Source organism: Cucumis sativus, chromosome 5, assembly GCF_000004075.3.
Source record: "Cucumis sativus cultivar 9930 chromosome 5, Cucumber_9930_V3, whole genome shotgun sequence".
Lineage (NCBI taxonomy): Eukaryota > Viridiplantae > Streptophyta > Magnoliopsida > Cucurbitales > Cucurbitaceae > Cucumis > Cucumis sativus.
The window spans coordinates 19,397,863-19,417,534 of NC_026659.2; the positions used below are offsets into that span (position 1 = coordinate 19,397,863).

General features: G+C 29.7%; 2 protein-coding genes across 2 annotated transcripts; one reads left to right on the forward strand and one right to left on the reverse strand.

The window, feature by feature from the left end:
* Window positions 1-4,254: 4,254 nt before the first annotated feature.
* Window positions 4,255-7,377, reverse strand: LOC101210100 (NAD(P)H:quinone oxidoreductase). The gene is made up of 3 exons (XM_004140240.2): window positions 7,039-7,377; window positions 6,742-6,933; window positions 4,255-4,735 (listed from the first exon to the last, which is right to left on the reverse strand). Exons 1-3 carry the CDS (start codon window positions 7,142-7,144, stop codon window positions 4,425-4,427), a joined length of 609 nt encoding a protein of 202 aa, XP_004140288.1. The 5' UTR covers window positions 7,145-7,377; the 3' UTR covers window positions 4,255-4,424.
* Window positions 7,378-13,423: 6,046 nt separating this feature from the next.
* On the forward strand, window positions 13,424-16,337 carry LOC116403935 (cation/H(+) antiporter 4-like). Its single transcript, XM_031885879.1, has 3 exons — window positions 13,424-13,553; window positions 14,335-15,386; window positions 15,489-16,337. The coding sequence occupies exons 1-3, from the start codon at window positions 13,424-13,426 to the stop codon at window positions 16,335-16,337; spliced, it is 2,031 nt and encodes a 676-aa protein (XP_031741739.1).
* The last annotated feature ends 3,335 nt before the right edge of the window (window positions 16,338-19,672 follow it).

Consider the following 19,672-nt stretch of genomic DNA (forward strand, 5'->3'; position numbering starts at 1 on the left):
CGTTGATGAGGCTAAGGATTAGGTTTATCAGTTACATCTGTCATCTATTTCTCTTTATATGTGTTCATCATCTTCATAACATTCTAACACGCTCTTCGACCCGAAATGTCCATCACGAGGAGAATTTTTACATTCTTCTATCCCTTAGCTTTTGTGTTCTGGCTTGTTTCGATAATATTTACCTTTAAAAGCACTTTCAAAATGCTGAATTGAAGTGTATTCTCAAGTACTTTTAAATCACATAATTTTTTTCTTTTCGTACGATGTTCAAAAGTTATTAGAAAATTATTATAAATATATCAATGGTAGATACCGATATAATACAAAAAAAGTAGACCAAAATCATTATATAGTATTGTATTCAACCTGGTTTGAAAAGCAAGGGAGACGAAATGGCAAATACAAAATGGCTTTTTTTTTCCCTCATGAATAAACCCAACCCCACGTGGTTTAACGCCAAACACAAACAGACACACACTTAAAACCAAAATCAAATGACATATTGATTGATATATATATTAATTTCCCTACTCATTTTCAAAGAGTTCAACACTATTATACAAATTATTGTTTTCTTTTTTCTTAATATATTGACGTTTTTGTTAAATATACTATAGAATTATGTATCCACTTATTATTCAAGAAAGAAAAATCCACAAAATATTAATAAATAGGTGGAGGGCTGGTTGGAACAATATAAGCATTGTGCTATACAACACATAAAGATGCATGTCATAAATGTTAAAATTAAGCTACATGTTAAGGCAACATTATTTATAACATCTTAAAAGTTCCTGTAGATTTCAAAATCTTCATCATGATAGATTTCAAATGCAATGTAAATCAATCTTGAATTTTGACTCCAATTGTGTCTACTTGGTTGATAAAAAACTATTAAAATTATTATTTGATATTTGTTGAAAAATATGCATTTGAATTTTAAGTCCAATGAAATTCTAACGTTTTTATTTAATATATAAGATTATGTGAATTTCTTTTTTTTAAAAAAAAGAAAAAAAAATTGACATATTAAACTTAGTAATTTAAAAATAATTTATTAATAATAATAGTTTTAACATATTTCAAAATAGTGAAATTATAATTATTTATTCAAAAAAAATAGTATAAATTTTATAACTACTTTACGAATTTACCAACAAAATATATGAATCTACTTTATATTTGTTTGGAAGTATAGCAAAATAAACTAAAATATAATAAAATTTTATATCTATTATTTATAGACATTGTTGAACTTAGACACTAATTGACTCTAAAATAATTTTGTATATTTTATAGATGTAAAGAGTTGAATAGATTTTGCTTCTGAATTAATTGTATTTATTAAAATGTTAAATTAAATCAGTTGTAGTTATTTATTAGGTGTGTTGAAAATGAGAAATTATAGGGCAAGTGGTGATTTTTAATGTGCACAACTTGGTGAATATTTTACAAGCTTTGCTAAATCCACACCACAAATGAGAACAAAAGGGGAATTGGCAGCCGAAGAATAATTTGCCAAATACACAATTAATAATAATTTTATACCAAAATCTAATCTTATTGCAATATTTGATGGATTTGGTAAAACTTTTTTAATCCTTTTTTTTTTTTTCTCTTTTGGTATCTTCATGTGATGTGATTAGTTTTCATTAAGTGAATATAAAGGATTCTATTCCAAATTAAATATAAATCAATCAATCAAATCAAATCAAAATCCAATTCATATCATCCAACCTAATATACTGATATTCAAACACCTCTAGATTTGATCTTTTATGTATTATAATCAAAACATGAATGAGATGATGATATAATTCAAAATTTAAATTTGTTATGAGACCTCAATTTTACCAAATCTAAAAATACAAAATGAAAAGAGAAAAAAAGTCATATATATTATATAAATACATCAACATCTTGGCTTTTCTAAATTAAGTTAAAATATTTTTTACTTATATTATATCCACGCACTAATTCTTCTTTTATAAATTTTAAATTTAATATATTATCAAAATTGACTTATTAATAATAATAATAATTCTTAAGAAAACGTAAATGTTTTCAAAATGCTAAAATGTAGCATAAAAAATGTTAATAAATCAAGTCATCAACAATCGATAAACAAGAGCAGAGATTGAACTAAAAAAAATTGAAATATATAAACTAAAATTAGACATTTAAAATTTTATAGGCAAATATCAAAATTGTATTTTAACCTTTATATATAAACTCGAGGTAGCAATAGCCTCAACTTTCTTTCCGTGGATATAGATAGATTGAGTTTTTGATTAATGAAAAAATCTAAAGAAGCGTTGCATCATCTCAAACATACTAAAAAATAACAAGCTTCTTGTAGATGTTTTAAAAGAAGAGTGGCTAAAGCAAATGGTCCATCTCGGCAGCTAATTTAGAGGTTGAGGCCTAGGCCAATGTGCCCCTTCTTTAGAGCCTATTAATTATATGGTAGACCCTTTTATTCAAAACCATTAATGTGACCAAATCCAATACTTACGAGTCACATTCCTAAAAGGACGAAGTAAATGTGAATAATTTTTCTAAAAGGATATGGAACAACCACCCTAGTTGTGGATGATCTATATCTAGTTTACTTAGCTAATTCATGTTTGTATGACAAATATCAGAGGGATGTATGATTTTATTTATTTTGTTGTAATCAACCATGATAATAAAAATTGATAAATGGCATACATAATAACAACTCTCTATATAAAAGTTAAAAAGAATTATATTTTGTGAAATATATTAATATTGACGTAGTTAATGTTTATATTTTAATTTATTAGAATGTTGAGGACAGCTTGATTTTCTATTGGATGACTAAAAAAAATGTACATATAATTATATATCTATTAATTAATTTGTTTTATATTATTGTTTAACCAAAAAAGAATAGTTGTCATTAGTTTATTTTCGTAAAAAAACAAAAAGGCAAAGTAGCTTTTTTGATGTGTATTCACAAGTGATTATAAGAATTAAAAAAAAAGGGATTAAAGTATTACAAATAGAGCCTTAAAAAAGGGCTTTTGTTTATTTATTTTTACTATTGGACCAATGAAAATAGGGCACTTTAGTTTAATCATTAATGTCTTGATTTTTTTAGAGAGAGTTTATTATATTATTAGTATAGTATATTTAATTTTGAGATCACAAAGGAGAGTTCTTGTGTGTGTGTATTTTAGCCTTTGATGAAAAATGTGGCCCTTTGTCTTCTTAGTTTTGGCCCAAACTTGGACTTTCTTCATATGAATTTTACCAATTTTTTTACTACAAAACAATTATTTGGTACATATTTACCCGATTGATGATATTTTAGGTCATTTTTTATTTTATGGATGTAAATTTGATATTGATGCTATATTTGTAATTTTAGCAATACACTCGTAATCAACAACACAAAAATCTTGAATAAAATCGTATCAAAACTTATATTGATTATTTGTATACATTTTAATTTATGTTAGCGTGAGAACGAGGACTACATGTACGAATACAAGAATATAGTTACGCCCATAGTGATATTTTGTTTTCTTGAAATTCTAAGATAGAAAAGTATAGAGTACGACAATTTCAATGATACACTTTAGATATATATATCTTCTTTAGTTAAATTTAAAGTCAATAAGTTTATGTATTTTTGTGTTTTACAAATGAGTTTATTAATCAAAACTAAGTGCTCTCCATATATATACTCTAACAAATGAAAGGATGTACCCATTGATTATGCATAGAAATGGTAAAACATAATCAACATCTTGAGTGATAAAATCAAAATTATATATATGAGTTTTTCCTCCTTTCTCAATTTCAATAATGTGCAAAAGCATCGGTTGAAGCCATATTAATTCTAAAATAGAGAATAACAAAATCAATATATGTGTATTGAAAATATAAAAAACAATAAAAATTAATTGCTAAAACACAATATGAAGTCTAGCCGAATTGTTATAATTTTTTTAGAACAAAACCCACGAAAAACATTTCAAGCCAAAATCACTCGAAAGAAAATATATTCCATACAAAACTTATATAGAAACAGAAGTCATGCATAATTATGTTTCAATATATATACATATTCAAGAACTCATAAAAGACTTCTCCCTTAATTAAAAATATATTATTCAGAAATTTAGTATAAAATTTAAAATTGTGTGAGCTACAATTGTTATATTAATAATAATATCATCAAGAAATTTATGGGTGAAAAAGCTTATAGAAAAAAGTTCACTAAAATAGTTGAAAAGAGATATGTATTTATAGGCTATTTTTTTTTTTTTTTGTAGCTATTCGAACAATGGCATCTCTTTTTCAAGTTGGTTATTTTGTAAAAGGTTCATTTTTAAACCATGCAGCTCTACATGAATAAGGATCACATAACATTTATTCCAACGTCGTTTGTTGATTTACAAGGGGTTAGTTCCTTTAAGTCTCAAGGAAAATGCACGCAAGGCTAGAAGAAGAGCTTTCAACCTTGCTCGAACTTCGGCATCGATCAAGTCACCGCTGCTGTTGAACTTGGGGGGTGGCTGATGTGCATTCAAGAAAAACTCAGGCTTGTTTATGAAATGAAGGTCAAGAAAAACTCCAATTTGGCGAAGATGGTACTGTGATCTTACACCACCAGAGCCACCACTTGCACTAACTATTGCTGCTGCTTTGTCTCCCCATACATTTGGTGGCCTTGATCCCCAGTCTATTGCATTCTTCAATGGTGCTAATAACAACATCGTTTCTCTTAGATAAGAAACATTTCATTAAATAAATGAAATAGGAGAGACTTCAAGCATGTTCAAAGGTGATTCAAAAGAGATTTTCAATTAATTAAAACTAAGAATGATTAAGTTCGTTAAAGCAGAATAGACACAACCAAATCAATAAAAGAATCAAAAGAAAAGAGAAGGGAGTCTATGAATTAAGAGGTACTTATTACGCTTGTTGGCCTAACAAAATCTAGAAGAAAGCTCGAAGGATGGCAACCGAGTCATTTTCTTTATGCCAATAAAAGGGTTTTAATTTCTTTGTGCTAATAACACTATTAATCACCACCACCACTAAATTAAACTCAAATAACATGTATAAGTTCTTTTAATACAATATATGGGTATAGAGAGGAATCCAACACTGTAGTATATATATCAAATAAGTAGTTTTTTTTTTTTTTTTTTTTTTTTTTTTTTTTTTTTTTTTTAATTTTAAGGACATATCGTTTAGTCACTCATATTGGATTTTGTTGATTTAATTTGATAAAATTTAAAGTGTAATATCAATGTTCATTGATGTAAAAGAATAAACTTTTCCTAAATGCACACAAAACAATATAGCATAAGTAAGTTGACAATTCAAGCTAGTTAAGTAGTCTTCACTTAAGCACCTGACACTAACACACAATTAGAACAATATATAAGATTGAACGATTGAAAAAATATATATTTGATGTTTAATAAATCTGTTAATTTTCTTTTAAAAATTGTTAGATATGTGAAGGATTTGACCGATACAAACTTAGAAAAATAAAATATCTAACCTAAAATTGAAAATTTAAAGATATCATACCACTTTTCATTTTCAACCACATATACGAATACATAAAATTATAAATTTAAGAATGTATTTGTTTCAAGAACCAAATAAATAATTTCAAAATTTGTCGGTTTTTAAAAATATGGGTAGAAAGTAAATAAAAAACTAAGAATTTTTAGAAGTGAATGAGATGTTTATCGGCTTAATTTTAAAACACCAAAAATAAAAAACGAAATAGTTGTCAATCAAGGCATAATGTTCCATATGATGTTTCTTAATTAAAGTTTGAAAACTGGTCCATTTGATACAATCGCAAAAGTTTAGAGGTAAAATTGATTGAATTATTAGGTTTAAAGATTATACTTTTGGTCTTTGTTTGTCTTGGTCCTTATAATTTCGACATATTCATTTTGGTCCATTTACTTTAAGTCGTGGTTAAGTTTAATTTAAGTATTTTTAAAATGTTCGTTTGTAGTTCTTATAATTTAACTTTGGTTCATTTTTGTATTTCAACTTTTAAAAAGTGGTAGCAAAAATATGAAATGAAAATGAAAATGAATAGACCAAAATAGTCACTCTCCCAAATGAACAAAAGTTAAAAGATTAAAATAAACATTTTTAAAAAATAGAAACCAAAATGAGTCAAAGTAAAATGTTATAAATATCAAAATAAGGATAGGTTTGGGGAAAAAATCAAATATGTCACGATCATTTCAAATAATTTTTAGAAAAATTGCATCAAATAACAAAAAAAATCTAAAAAGAAGAATATATCATAACACATATTTTTTTACATATTACGAATATGACAACTAATTAATGATATCAAACTGTTATCACGCTATAAGAGGACTATCATTTTTAAATTTGCTACTTTTATAAATATAAAAAATGGTGTGACATGAATTGCTATATTTTGATTGACGTGTATGATACGATTAATAATTATTGAGGAAAGTTTATAGAGTATGTATGAAAGTGTTTCCACGCTAAAATTTTACTATTTTTCATAAACATTTTAAATAATTTTTTGTGACTGGAGAGGTTGAGAACAAAATTTAAAAGAAAATTCAAAAGTATATTTAAAGAGAGACATGTGACGTTGGTCCATTTAATGCTGACAAGACACGTGTTCCAAAACAAATGGCTGACATCTCTTATTATTATATATTGAAAACGAGAAACGAAAAAGGAATATACCGGTAACAGAGTAGTTATATTCCGGCGATGCAAAGAGAATGCTATCAGCTTCAAGAATCTTCCGGCGAAACGCCTCAACGACGGGCGGATATGTTCCATCAACCTCCAAATCGGTATTCAGCATCGGCAATGGGGAGATATCCAAATATTCAATTTGCAATCCGTCGATGGATTCCTTCGCTATCTCCGTTGCTGCGCAATATTAATGAACAGCCACATGAAAAATATTGGAAAAAACAGCGAACAATTTAACCCAATAACTTTAAAAGAAGGGTAAAAAGTAAATGGAGGAATTACCGGCACGAATAAGGCCTCGGTTGGTAGAGTTTTGACGAAGAGAACCACAGAGAGCGATGACTTTGATAGCCGGTTGAGATCCGACCACCGTGGATAACGAGGCCATGGGGATGGATTGGGATTAGGGTTTATGAAGAGACGATGAATGAGAGAATATAATAACGGTGGAGAAAATGATGAGAGACAGAGTAAGTGTGATTTGTGATGAAGGTTGAGGGGATGAGTTTAGATTCTCATTACTATTGGATTATTGGTTCCTACAACGACATGTGGTCACTGCTTACTCATTTTTTCTTTTATCTACACATATATTCCAATATTTCTCTTTTCAGAGTGCAAAAACACCATTAATTACACAGTTTTTAGGGTTAGGTTTAGGTAAAAAAATAATTGATAGAATTTAAATAATTTGGTTCTTTTTTCTATATCTGAAAACAATTTTTTTTTTTTAATTTCTCATTACAGATAATTTTTTAAAAACACAATTGTTAACAATAATTTTAAAAGGAGAGTAATGTGAAGGTAACCTTAATTGACTAAATAGAAAGGTACATAAGGTTGCAGCCAAGTAATTTGAAATTTGGAAAAAGATGATTTGACATTTGGAAAAAGATGATAGAGAATAGAAAGATGAAGACATTGTTGAGAAAATGCAAGTGCGATGGATGTCGCATCTACAAATTAATTACCCATTACATCATCTGTCGATTGGAAATAATTTAGGAAGAGTGCTAAATTGTTCTTTTCTATATCAATCACACTACGTGACAAGTTACTAAAGTGAATAGATTGTTTTGATTATCCTTTGGATAAAAACTCCATATGATGTGAGTGCAAATCTTAAGAAAAATAAAAGAGATCAGAGTGGGTCTCAGCTTAAATACACACAAATTATAAGCAGTGTTATGTATTATAAAATGAACTGTTACATTTGTAGGTAGGTTGAGTAGATATACATACATGTACATCATCCTAATAAGGATCACTGGGGTGCTCGTCGTCATTTGTTGAGATTTATATACTTTAAAGGCACAATAGATTATTCTTTACATTTCGACAAATTTTTAGTTGTATTAGAAGGTTATTATATGCAAACTAGGCTATTGATAATAATGAGATCAATTCTATTAGTGGATATATTTTTTTACTCAAAGGTGGGAGCAATAATGTGGAAGTTTGCAAAACATACTTGCATAGGTAGATTTAATAATGAAATTTGAATTTATTACTTTACAATTAGAAGATTGAGTGGATTAAAAGCCTATTGAGAGATTTACCATTGTGAGAGACATATGTACTAGTCTCTATATATTGTAATTCACAGGTTGCCACAGGTATGGGCAATAAGAATGTTTATAATAGCAAAATAAGAGATATATACGTCTTTAGACATGGAGCTGTAAAAAGTTGTTAGTAGGAGGAGTTATTTTCTTAAAATGTGTTAGGTTTAAGAAGAATTTGGTTAATCCTTTGATCAAAAGACTAACTAAGAAAATAATTTTGGACTCCTCAATGAACATTATGGTCCATATAGCCCATTGTGGATATATAGTGGGTGATCTCTATTGAGGTAGACTTGATGGTTAATATAGCCCATTGTCTCGGTGGTCCTTAGATAAACTTGATGGATGAGATCACTAAAACCTTTTTGAATTATATTTTAGCCTTGCATTGGGGTGGTCCAGATATAGACTTGATGGATAATGATGAAGTCTTCGTAACTCAATTTGAGTAGTTTATTTTAACAAACTCAATGAAACATATAACGTGATAGTTTTCCAATGAAACAGTTTAAACGTTTCTTTCAAAAGCATGTTTATGTGCATGGCCATAATAAGCACATCCTATATTGTACAATCAAGAAAAAGGAGTAAAGTGTGTTGTGGGGTCTCAACGTTATTGAAAGTTCAAGTGGTAACTCACTCTCTCCATCAAGATTGTTGCATTGTTTCACTATGCATCAATATCTCAATTCAAATTATTAGACGTTGATGCTTAACCTTTGATATCCTATCTTAGTTTAGTACAGATTTATTTATAACCCTTTCTTTTTTTTGTACTTGTTAACTTTGCCATAAAAGTCATTTGTGGGAGCTGATTTATTGGAAATGATTTGTGAGCTTAACCCGTAAGAAAGGGATAAAACTTTTGTCCAACATTGAGGATCAATTTAGCAATCTCTGGAAGGTATAATTACCAAGTCATGCTAGTTGTAAGACTAAAGTGTGTTATTGGTGGTGATATATAGCATAATCCTGTCATTGTCGCCTATTCGTCTGATAAGTTGGATGGGCATGTGTAACCTCACTTGTGTGGAAAAAAAAAACAATTCACTTTTTATTATTTCTCCATTTAATTTTTTGAAACTCTTATTAAAATTTAAACGTTTTGATATTAAATAAATTTCCCATTTCTCTTTTTCTCCTTTTAATTATTATCATCTTCTTCATCAAATCTATACGTTCGAGTCTCGTATTAAAATCTTCATCCTTCTGCACAATTTTTCTAGTTTCTTCTTTTTCTCTAACCAATCTTCTACTGATTTTATCCCTTATTTCGGCAAGCGTGTACATCTAAATTTGGGAGTTGTGTTAATCTTTTGAAACAACCGACATCAAGATTAGCACCACAGTTGTGTCGTAATTGCTTTTCAAGATAGTGGTTCGTTACGGTGCATAAATTTCTTTCGACATCTATTCTAACAATATATATTTTTATAATATTGTTCTACAACTAAAAACGATGTTTGGTATTTGAAATTGATTGGTATGTGTGATATATATAACTAATAAATACACTATTGATACTAATATAAATCGTCCAAGCATCAAATTATTGTTTTTATTTAATAATTTTGATGTAAACTTTAGTATTTTCCAATTATATCATTTTTAGTACATTTAAGCAAGGGTTTATTTGAGAGAGTTTCTAATTCCAATTTGCTAGAGATTTCATGTCACGTTCTTTTAAATTAATTGATATGTAGTGATATATTGATAATATACTTTTGATAGATTTGCAAGTTGTCTGACATATTATGATATACTACCAATATATTTGTTTATTTTGTTGAAAGTTGATTTAAAGATTATTGCTTATATATATATATAGTATGATATGATTTAGAATTAGAAGTTTGATTAAGCGTGTGATGTGTTATTATTGATATATACACAATATATAGTATTGAAATTTTTTTAAGTACAAAAGAAAAGTGTAAAAAGTGAAGAGAAAGAATGAAGGAACAAAAGAGGAAAAAGTAGATATGATGGGCCATGGGGTGGGGGCGACTGCCAGCGAAATTAAGAAGAGATAGTTACAAATTTAGCAATTAAATTTAAATCAATTAAGTATATAGCACAATTTAAAAAAAAATTACAAATATAGCCAAATTTGTCAAATTCTATTAATGAGATAAGTCTATCATTGATAGACCATGTTGCAAATATTGGTCTATCACTGATACTATATGAAGTCTATCGGTGATAGTTTTGCTATATTTGCAATTTTTTTAAAATGTTGCTATATTCTTAATTATTATTGCTTAAATAGTCATTTATTGCAATTTTACAAGTAAGGTAAGTGAAATTTTAAAAAGTAAAATAAAGGACTAAAAATGATAAAGATGAAGAATTTGATTTGAGTGGGAGTTTGAATTTTGTTGTAAACTGTGAGGGTAAGGTTTAAAAAATTTGCTAAATATAAGCAAAGATTTTCTTTTTAAAATGAAAGAAAAAAAAAATAAAACAGTATGAGAAGAGCTTTGAATGCTAACATCTCGCTACGAAATCCATCTTCGGAATAATGCTTCGGGAGCTTTTACTCCTGCCAAACGCATCCAAGCTTGTTTTTGATGGTAGTAGAAGAGGTAAACCTCCAAACACCATCTTACCAAGTTCATTTGTTTTAACTTTGTTTGACTAATGAAACTAAAACTTCAAAAAGGCAAAAAAAAAAAAAAAAAAAAAAAAACTATATATATAGTGATTCTAGAATAAGGTTTGTAGCAGATGATCAACAGCAACAACTTGCTTGTATGTTTAGGATGTTAGAGAGGCAAGATGAACTAATTATGATGTGTAATAGGATTATGAAAAATACTTGAGTGTGTTAGAAAATTGTCAGTTTCTTGACACAGAAGTATTCGTTGACGATGGTTTTAAAGATGAAGAATGAGTGGCAGGGAAATTTTCTTTGCTTCCATACATCCCTGTTGGTGAACTGCAAGGTTTGAGAGTTTGTCATTGTGTGTGTTTGATTCAAAGGGCATGAAAGAGGAAAACAGTTGAGTAATGTCTGATGTCTGTAAATTATAATTTAAGCTATGGTGTCACTTGTTCATGTGTGTGCTTGTGATGAAGGTGTATTAGTAAAACCTTCAAACCCTCAGCTAATTTCATAAACATTTTTCTTTTCTTCATTTTTTCATTTTTCAATTCACATCTCTACTGATATCCCAAGGATATATATAACATATTAGTTTTACTCATGAAAAATTTATTCTCCAATGATACTCTCATACTCTCATGCTCTCAAACTTGAATCGCCCTAATGACTAAAATCACATTTTAGTCGAGGTTATTTTTCTTTCGAAATGGTAAATTGCTTTTAAAATTTAAACTATTTTGAAACCTTGAAAACACGATGGTAATCAAACCAAAACTTTGTGACTTTCGACCAAATTTACATTTGAAAATGGAGAATTAAAGACTTACATTGAAGATATTGTAATTTTCTTTTGGCACAATGGTAGCAAATGGTAACTTAAACAAAATGAGTCGAAATGAAGGGAAAAATCTGTCCAAGGAGGATTGTTTTCAAGTGAGAGAGTCAAAAAACCAAAGGTTTGAGCATGAGTGGCTAGCTCATCACCTACTGTGGAAGAGATGAGGAATAGAGTATATGAAAGCTTGGATGATCTCGTTAGCAGAACTGGAATTTCCAACAAAAGAAACTTACAAATAAGAAGAGAACTTACAAATAATAAGAGAATTAGTTTCTACTCAAAACAGGAATATATTAGCCTCAAGACCTCTACAAAGGCCCTTGATGGCCTTGGCAAGCTTAACAAAACCTGCCAAAGGAGTAATTTTCTAAGGTAGGCATTACATATCAACATTCAAGTTCTAAATAATGGTGTCAATCCCAAACATCGCTGTTTAGAAACATGCATCAAAGTTGAGCTCAAAAGAACCTTGAGAATTAGGAGCGAAATGTAATTATAAAACATATGTAAAATAAATTCATTTTCGCCCGAATAAAACTAATTTGTTTGAGATTTCTAACTATAATTGAATTTGCTACTTCTTTAATTTTATCGTATGTTCAATAAGGTCATATCTAAAATATAGACATCAAACAGAGTATGTCATTGTAATTGACATTTTAAATTTTTATAGAAAGGAAATAATGAGAGAAGGAGGTAAGAAGGTAAGGAGGTAAGAGTGTAAGTTGTTGCAACAATTTTGAGTAACTTCTCTGTTTGTTGAGTATTTGAATACTAAAGCAAAACATTATGATAGCGGTACATTTTCTTTAAACAAATTTCTAAATTTATGAACTAGTTAAAGCTAGTTATCCCTACAAATTCTCAATTTGATAAACATAATCTAGAGTTGGATGTAACAAAGAGAGAGAAAGAGAAAAAGTAGATCAAATGGCTATATACAAACATAATGAAGTGGGTTAATAGAGAAACACTTTAGATTTTCCATTAAAGGGCCTCATTAGTGATTAATTCACAAACCAAGTAATAACTTTGATTCTAATAGACTAAATATCTCCTAAGATGTTGGACATATGTTCATTTCTTTAAATTGTAATTCACTTCTGTTTGTTGTAAGCAAATAAAATACTATTCCAATTTCAAATTGATCAAATTTTGTAACTTAATCCAAACAAATCATAAAAACTATGGGTACAAAAGTTTTAATTTTTTTTGTTATATTAAGTAGAACAAAAATAAGCAAGGTAGGTAAGGTAAGTGAAATTTTAAAAAATAAAATAAAAGGATTAAAAATGATAAAGATGAAGAATTTGGTAAAGAGTGGGAGTTTGAATTTTGTTGTAAACTGTGAGGGTAAGGTTTAAAAAATTTGCTAAATATAAGCAAAGATTTTCTTTTTAAAATGAAAAAAAAAAACAGTATGAGAAGAGCTTTGAATGCTAACAAACATGGTTAGCAACAAGAACCCATTATTTGTTAGTTCAATTCTGTTGCCTCAAACTCCAACCACTTTTCAAAAAACTCTTTCTTTCTTCTTCATATTTCTCATACTTTTATTTTTCATCTCTTCTTCTTTATAAAATCCACACATTTCTTTATCCACACCCATAAGCTCTTTCAGCTCTTCCCAACAAATTTCCCTTTTCCTAAAACAAAGCAATGGCTTCCAATGTCACCATTTACAATGATGTTTTTGGTTCAGATCATGGGAGTTTCCTAACCCTTTGCTTGAATACGCCTCCCAAGATTAATTCCGATGGCATTTGGGAATTTGTTTTTGGGGCTGCTCGTAAACTTAGGTTTTCTCCTCTTCCATTGTTGGAGTTTCAAATGCTGCTTATTTTCTTTGTCAATATCATCCTCCATTCCTTCCTTCGCCTCTTTGGTCTCCCTCTTTTTGTCTCTCAAATAATTGTAAGTCTCTCTCTTCCTCTTTTTCTATTCTTTTTACTTCTTATAGTCTTCTTCTTTTGATTTTGTATTTTAGATTTCCTTATTTAATGATGTGGTCTCTTTTGCTTTCAATTATAAATATGTGTATTGCCTTTTCCACTTGGAACATATATATTATGTTACACCATGGTAGGATATCAAAATTATGCTAACGAATTGGAATTAGAAACCCTTTTGGTACGAGAAACCACTTATTTCATTTTCACTTTAAAAATTGGTTTCACACGAATTCCAAACAACGATACAACTTACAAGAAATGATGATTGATGAAATTTAAGAAGCTATTCTAGCTTAGCTTAAAAGGAAAAGCCCAAAGGCTTATTCAATTTATCATTTTATATCAAACAACTTAATGGAAGACTTTAAATAATCTCCGGATCAAAATCTTAATGCCACATCTTATATCATATCATAGTAAAATGACAAAAATACCCCTATGATAAAAAAAAAGTTAAAATTGGAAAACACTAAGATTGCATCAAAATTATTAAATATAATATAGATAATAACTTGTAACTTAGATTAATGTTTGAGTTTATTCATGATAAGAGAAGATCATTGAATGTATGGAGAAGTAATATTTTAAGCTGAGGTTTCGAATGTGATGATGATTTAGCTTGTCTTTTCTCTGCTTCTTTTGTTGGTGCTTCGCCACAGACTGGCTTGATACTTGGATCATCATGGAGGGGAAGTTTTGAATCATTTGACAACTTCAAAGATGGTGTATTTGCCACTGCATCACAAGAAATAGTGGGTTTGCTGGCAGGATTTGGGTACACACTTTTTGTGTTTCTTATTGGAGTTAGGATGGATTTAAGTGTGGTTAAAAGATCAGGAAGGCAATCTTTGATAGGTGGTATTTTATCAATAGTTATTCCTGCAATACTTGGTTCGTTGACAGCATTTGGTTTATCAAGATTTAGTAAGACACATGGAACGGCTGACATGGAGTTTATAGCCGCACACCAATCATACACTTCATTTGCTGTTATGGTTTGCCTTCTTGACCATCTCAAAATTCTGAATTCTGAAGTTGGTCGTTTGGTACTTTCTACTACAATTGTAGCTGATTTGGTGGGTCTGAGTTTCTCCTTGATAATTACTGTTATTGAAAATGTTCGAAGCCAGGGTGCTTTGAATGGCTTGATGACTTTTGCTATGGCGATTGGATCGTTGGTCCTTATTGTGTTTTTGTTTCGTCCTGCGATGCTCTGGATTGTTAGGTCTACACCAAGTGGGAGGCCTGTGCCGGATGGATACATATGCATCATCATTCTATTGGTGCTTGTATCTAGTGTAACTTCTAACATTATGGGACGAACCGTTTATTCAGGACCATTTATCTTGGGTTTGACTGTGCCTGAAGGACCACCTTTAGGAGCCAGTCTAGTGAAGAAACTGGATAGCATTATTACATCGGTTTTCGTTCCGCTCTTTGTCACTATTTCTGTGATGAAGGTTGATCTTTCATTCCTTTACTACGATGGAGAATTTTTGATCCATTCTATTATTGTGATCTTTATATCCAGTATTGGAAAATTGGCTGTTTCTGTTGGTACTGCTCTATATTTCAAGATGTCTTCTCATGATGCCTTGGCATTTGGCCTCATAATGTGTAGCAAAGGCATTGTAGAGCTTGCTGCTTGCTCTTACTTTTATGACAGCAATGTAAGGGTTTACATAACATTAGATTTATATATATATATTTATATTTATACATAACATTAGATTTATAAGTAACTTTTGGTCCTTTTGGTGTGAAATTTGCAGTTATTATATGAGCAGACTTTTGCAGTGTTAATTGCTGATATTTTGATTTTCTCGATACTGATGCCGATGGTCGTGAAATGGTTCTATGATCCTTCAAGAAAATATTCTCACTACCAGAAAAAGAACATTCTCAATTTGAAGCCTGATGCTGAGTTGAGCATACTAGGATGCATTCATACGCAGGATGGTCTTCCTGTTTTGCTTAACCTTCTCGATGCATCATGCCCGACCGAGGAGTCTCCTATTTCTCTGTATGCTCTTCACCTTGTAGAATTGGTTGGTCGAGCTACGCCGGTTTTCATCACACATGAGCTTCATGAACAAAAAAGTTCATCCGAAGTGATGGTCTCAGATAGTATTATTCAAATGCTTCGCAAGTACGAAATGAGGAACGAAGGTGTTGTATCGATTGAGGTATTCACAGCAATTGCTCCGATGAAACTAATGCACGACGACATCTGCACCGTAGCGGTTAAAAAGCTCACTTCCATTATAATTCTTCCATTTCATCGAAGATGGACAAGAGAAGGATTCGTGGATTCAGAGGATAGCACAATAAGGGCATTAAATTGCCAAGTCCTTGAGCGAGCACCGTGCTCAGTGGGAATCCTCATTGACCGTGGCCATCTTTCGAGCTATCGTTCGTTTGGAGGTTCTTGTGCATCGTTATTACAAGTTGCAATGGTTTTTCTTGGTGGTCAAGACGACAGGGAAGCATTTTCGTTTGCTAGACGCATGGTTAAAGAGGTGAGTAGTGCTCAACTCACAGTGATACGGTTAATTGCAGAAGATGAGAGCATAAGCCATTGGGAGATGGTTCTTGACACGGAACTGTTGACGACGACGTGAAGCATAGTTTTGTAGGGGGCGAACCTTTCAGATATGTGGAAAGGAGAGCGGATGAGGGATCAGAGACAGCAACAATAATAAGATCTATTGGTGATGAATATGATCTTATCATAGTTGGAAGAAGAGAAGGAATTGATTCACCACAAACTTTCAGGTTTTTGATGGAATCTGGAATGAGTTTCCTGAACTTGGGATCATTGGAGACATGCTTGCCTCTGCTGATTCACATTTTAAAGCCTCCACCTTGGTGGTTCAACAACAACAACAATGGTCATTCTATAAACAATGATCAATCAATTACATCCATTTTTAGTGTTTTTATTTTGGTATAATTTAAGAGCAATACTTGAGTGTATTCTTGGTTGTACCCGTCTTTCTGCAACACACTCCAATTATACCCAACAAAAAAAATTGAGAAACTGTAATTGGGCGATAAAAAGAGTTGCAAAAAGATAGGTGGAGCTAATGTTGTACCAACATTCTTTTTTTCATTCATATTTTAATGTATCATAGTTTTAGGCCATATTGTTGATTGGAACAAATCTATTTTTTACCTTTATGAAGTTGTTCTTTACAAGGTGGTCTTCAATTAATAGTGTGCTCCCCTTGCTATTTATCTTCAAAATGGCAAAACACACATACCTATGTGAATACAAATTCATTTTCATTTTCTTTTTCATGTAACAATATTTTTATATATGAGTGATTTCTTTTATACTAATTAACAAAAATAATAAGGTTGAGAAATAGACGTGGAATAACTAAAGGAAAGACTACACAGAAAAATTTTACTATGTGAAAAGTTATTTTGACCCCAATTATAATAGCACTCTTTCAAAGTATTATATCACTGCATTAGTATTTCCACGCTTAATATGTTTCAATTGAAACTCAAAACTTATTTTACATTGCTTTGAAGCTCGTTACTTTCTTGAACTTTTTTTCGAGGTAAAACAACTACATTTCTAACATTTTATTAAAACTTAGCAAATTCCACCTTCACTTCTCATTCTCCTTTCCATCGACAAAAGTTGACTAGTACCTTTAACAAAACTTAAAGTTTTCTCTTTCTTAACATCAAGATTTGCTTCAAGTATTCATAAAGAGGGGAAGTGACAAGATGTATTTGAGTGTGGTATCTTCATCATTTATCTTCACTCCAATCATCTCTAGACGATGTCATGCATTGAGAATAACGCTAGATTGATATGAGTTTTTGTAACTTCTACCAATCCTAGTGTGATTTGCTTCTTGATCATGTACAAACATTGAGATACTCTTTTTTCTTCAAGCTTCTCGGTTTAGGATTTAAGGTTTAGTATTTAGTGAGAATAACTAAATTTGTCTACGAAGAATTTCAAGAATTCTTTCATGATCCCAAAATTTATACAATGCAACAAACACTCCGCATACTCAGAAATTTAAGAAACTACAAAACCCTAAAGCTTTAATGTTACTTTTACTACCACACAATAAACAAATAAACTAACAAAGAAAGTCATAAGATAGGGAACACAAGAATTAGCATGAGAAAATCCAACCATTCAATAAAAATAATTGTACTATTTGAAAAATTATTACAATCCCATACTCTCTCCTAGCATTGTATCATTGACACGATTGAGCTAGTATATTAAACTTAATTAACACATTTCAAATTGAGATAATTTGAAAACTAAAGAACAACTCCTTTTATACAGTGTTTGATAGTATTGAAAACTTGTTATCGAATCCCGCTTAATTTTGAATTGTTCTTAGATTTTATATTCATGTTGGATCAATATGGCAACTCTAGAGGGGTGAATAGGGTTTAATTAAACTTTTTAATAAATATGTCCAAACTAAATTAATTAGATAATTTTTGAATTAAATACAAAACTTTAGCTAATTTATGTTAAATAACAAGATGTTAGATTTATTTTAAATATAATATTATCATTAATGTAGCGCATTATAGGTCATTTTATATTTTTGGAGCCATTATTTTATTAGGCCTATTACATAAAAAGATAATGCCCTAATTAAACACGGTGTATATCTAACTCTTCCCATCAAGAAAATTAATTATGTTAAGAGAGGTCAAGTGAGAGAAACACAATCTTTTAGAAGACCATTCATGGATCAAGGTATATGATTATTTATCTAAGTTTAATTTTTAAAATCATCTAGTTCAAATATCTTGGCACTTATTGTTATATACAATGCTAGAGTTTTATTGTATAATAATGAAACTAAAGTTTATACAAGATTGATAAAAAAAAAATGTATAATAAAATATAGAATCAATCTCCAACCAACAAAAATATGCAACTAAAATTAAATGAAAAAATAATTAGAAAAGAGTTAGGAAAGAAGACACCACAATTTCATAGTGGTTCAGTCAAACTCGACCTACATCCACTTTTCCAAGCACTACTGAAGATTTTGATTAAAAACCTTATTTTGCCTCTTTCCACAAATAAGAATCGAATCGTTACTAGCTTCTTTTTCGGGTTTAAGAACAAACCTAATCCTTTCTATGGGTTAGGATCCGACCACCACAATATGTTGAAGCTTTAAATCACACAAAAGAAAACACTATAAGAAGGTGAGTGCAATTTTTGAGTTCACAACAATTAATCCTCATACTACAATACAATAAGAATTCTACAGGGATTATTAGAAGTTTTAGAGAAAATAAGAAGGGTGACTTTTCAATTTTTTTTAGAATTACAAAAGTAAGAGGAAATTATTAAGATCCAAGTTATTTTTTGGTTAGAGGTAAGTAAAATAAAATAAAATCATTGAGATTTAAACTATAGTCATTAGACACAACCGCATACAATAATATAATAATATATCATTTTAAAAATAATTATTTTAAAACTCAAGTTCACCAATCGTTTTAAAGAGCTGGTCTTTATATACATAAATAATAATTTAAATTTATTTTCTTTTTCAAAGCCAATAAAATAAAACAAAATTGATTTGTGTTACTCCTCCTTCTTTCTTTAATTTTGGTTATATTCGATTATTTGACCGCCACATCACCATCTCAGATTTTTTTTGTTAAGATTTTTTTCGTTTGAACTCCGATTTTCGTGATTCAAAAGGCATCATAATGGTTGTTCTGAGCTCTATCTTATGAACTATTTAAAATAATAAAATGACCATATTTTAAAATAGCAAAATAAATTAAAATATTTACAAGCTAGAAATTTTTTTTGGATTCTATCAAAAATAGAACTGATAGACTTATATTATTGACTATCAATGTATTTTGTTATAGTTTATAAATATTTTGTCAAATTTGTTATTTTTAACAACTCTTCATAATAAAATTATATATATAAAAA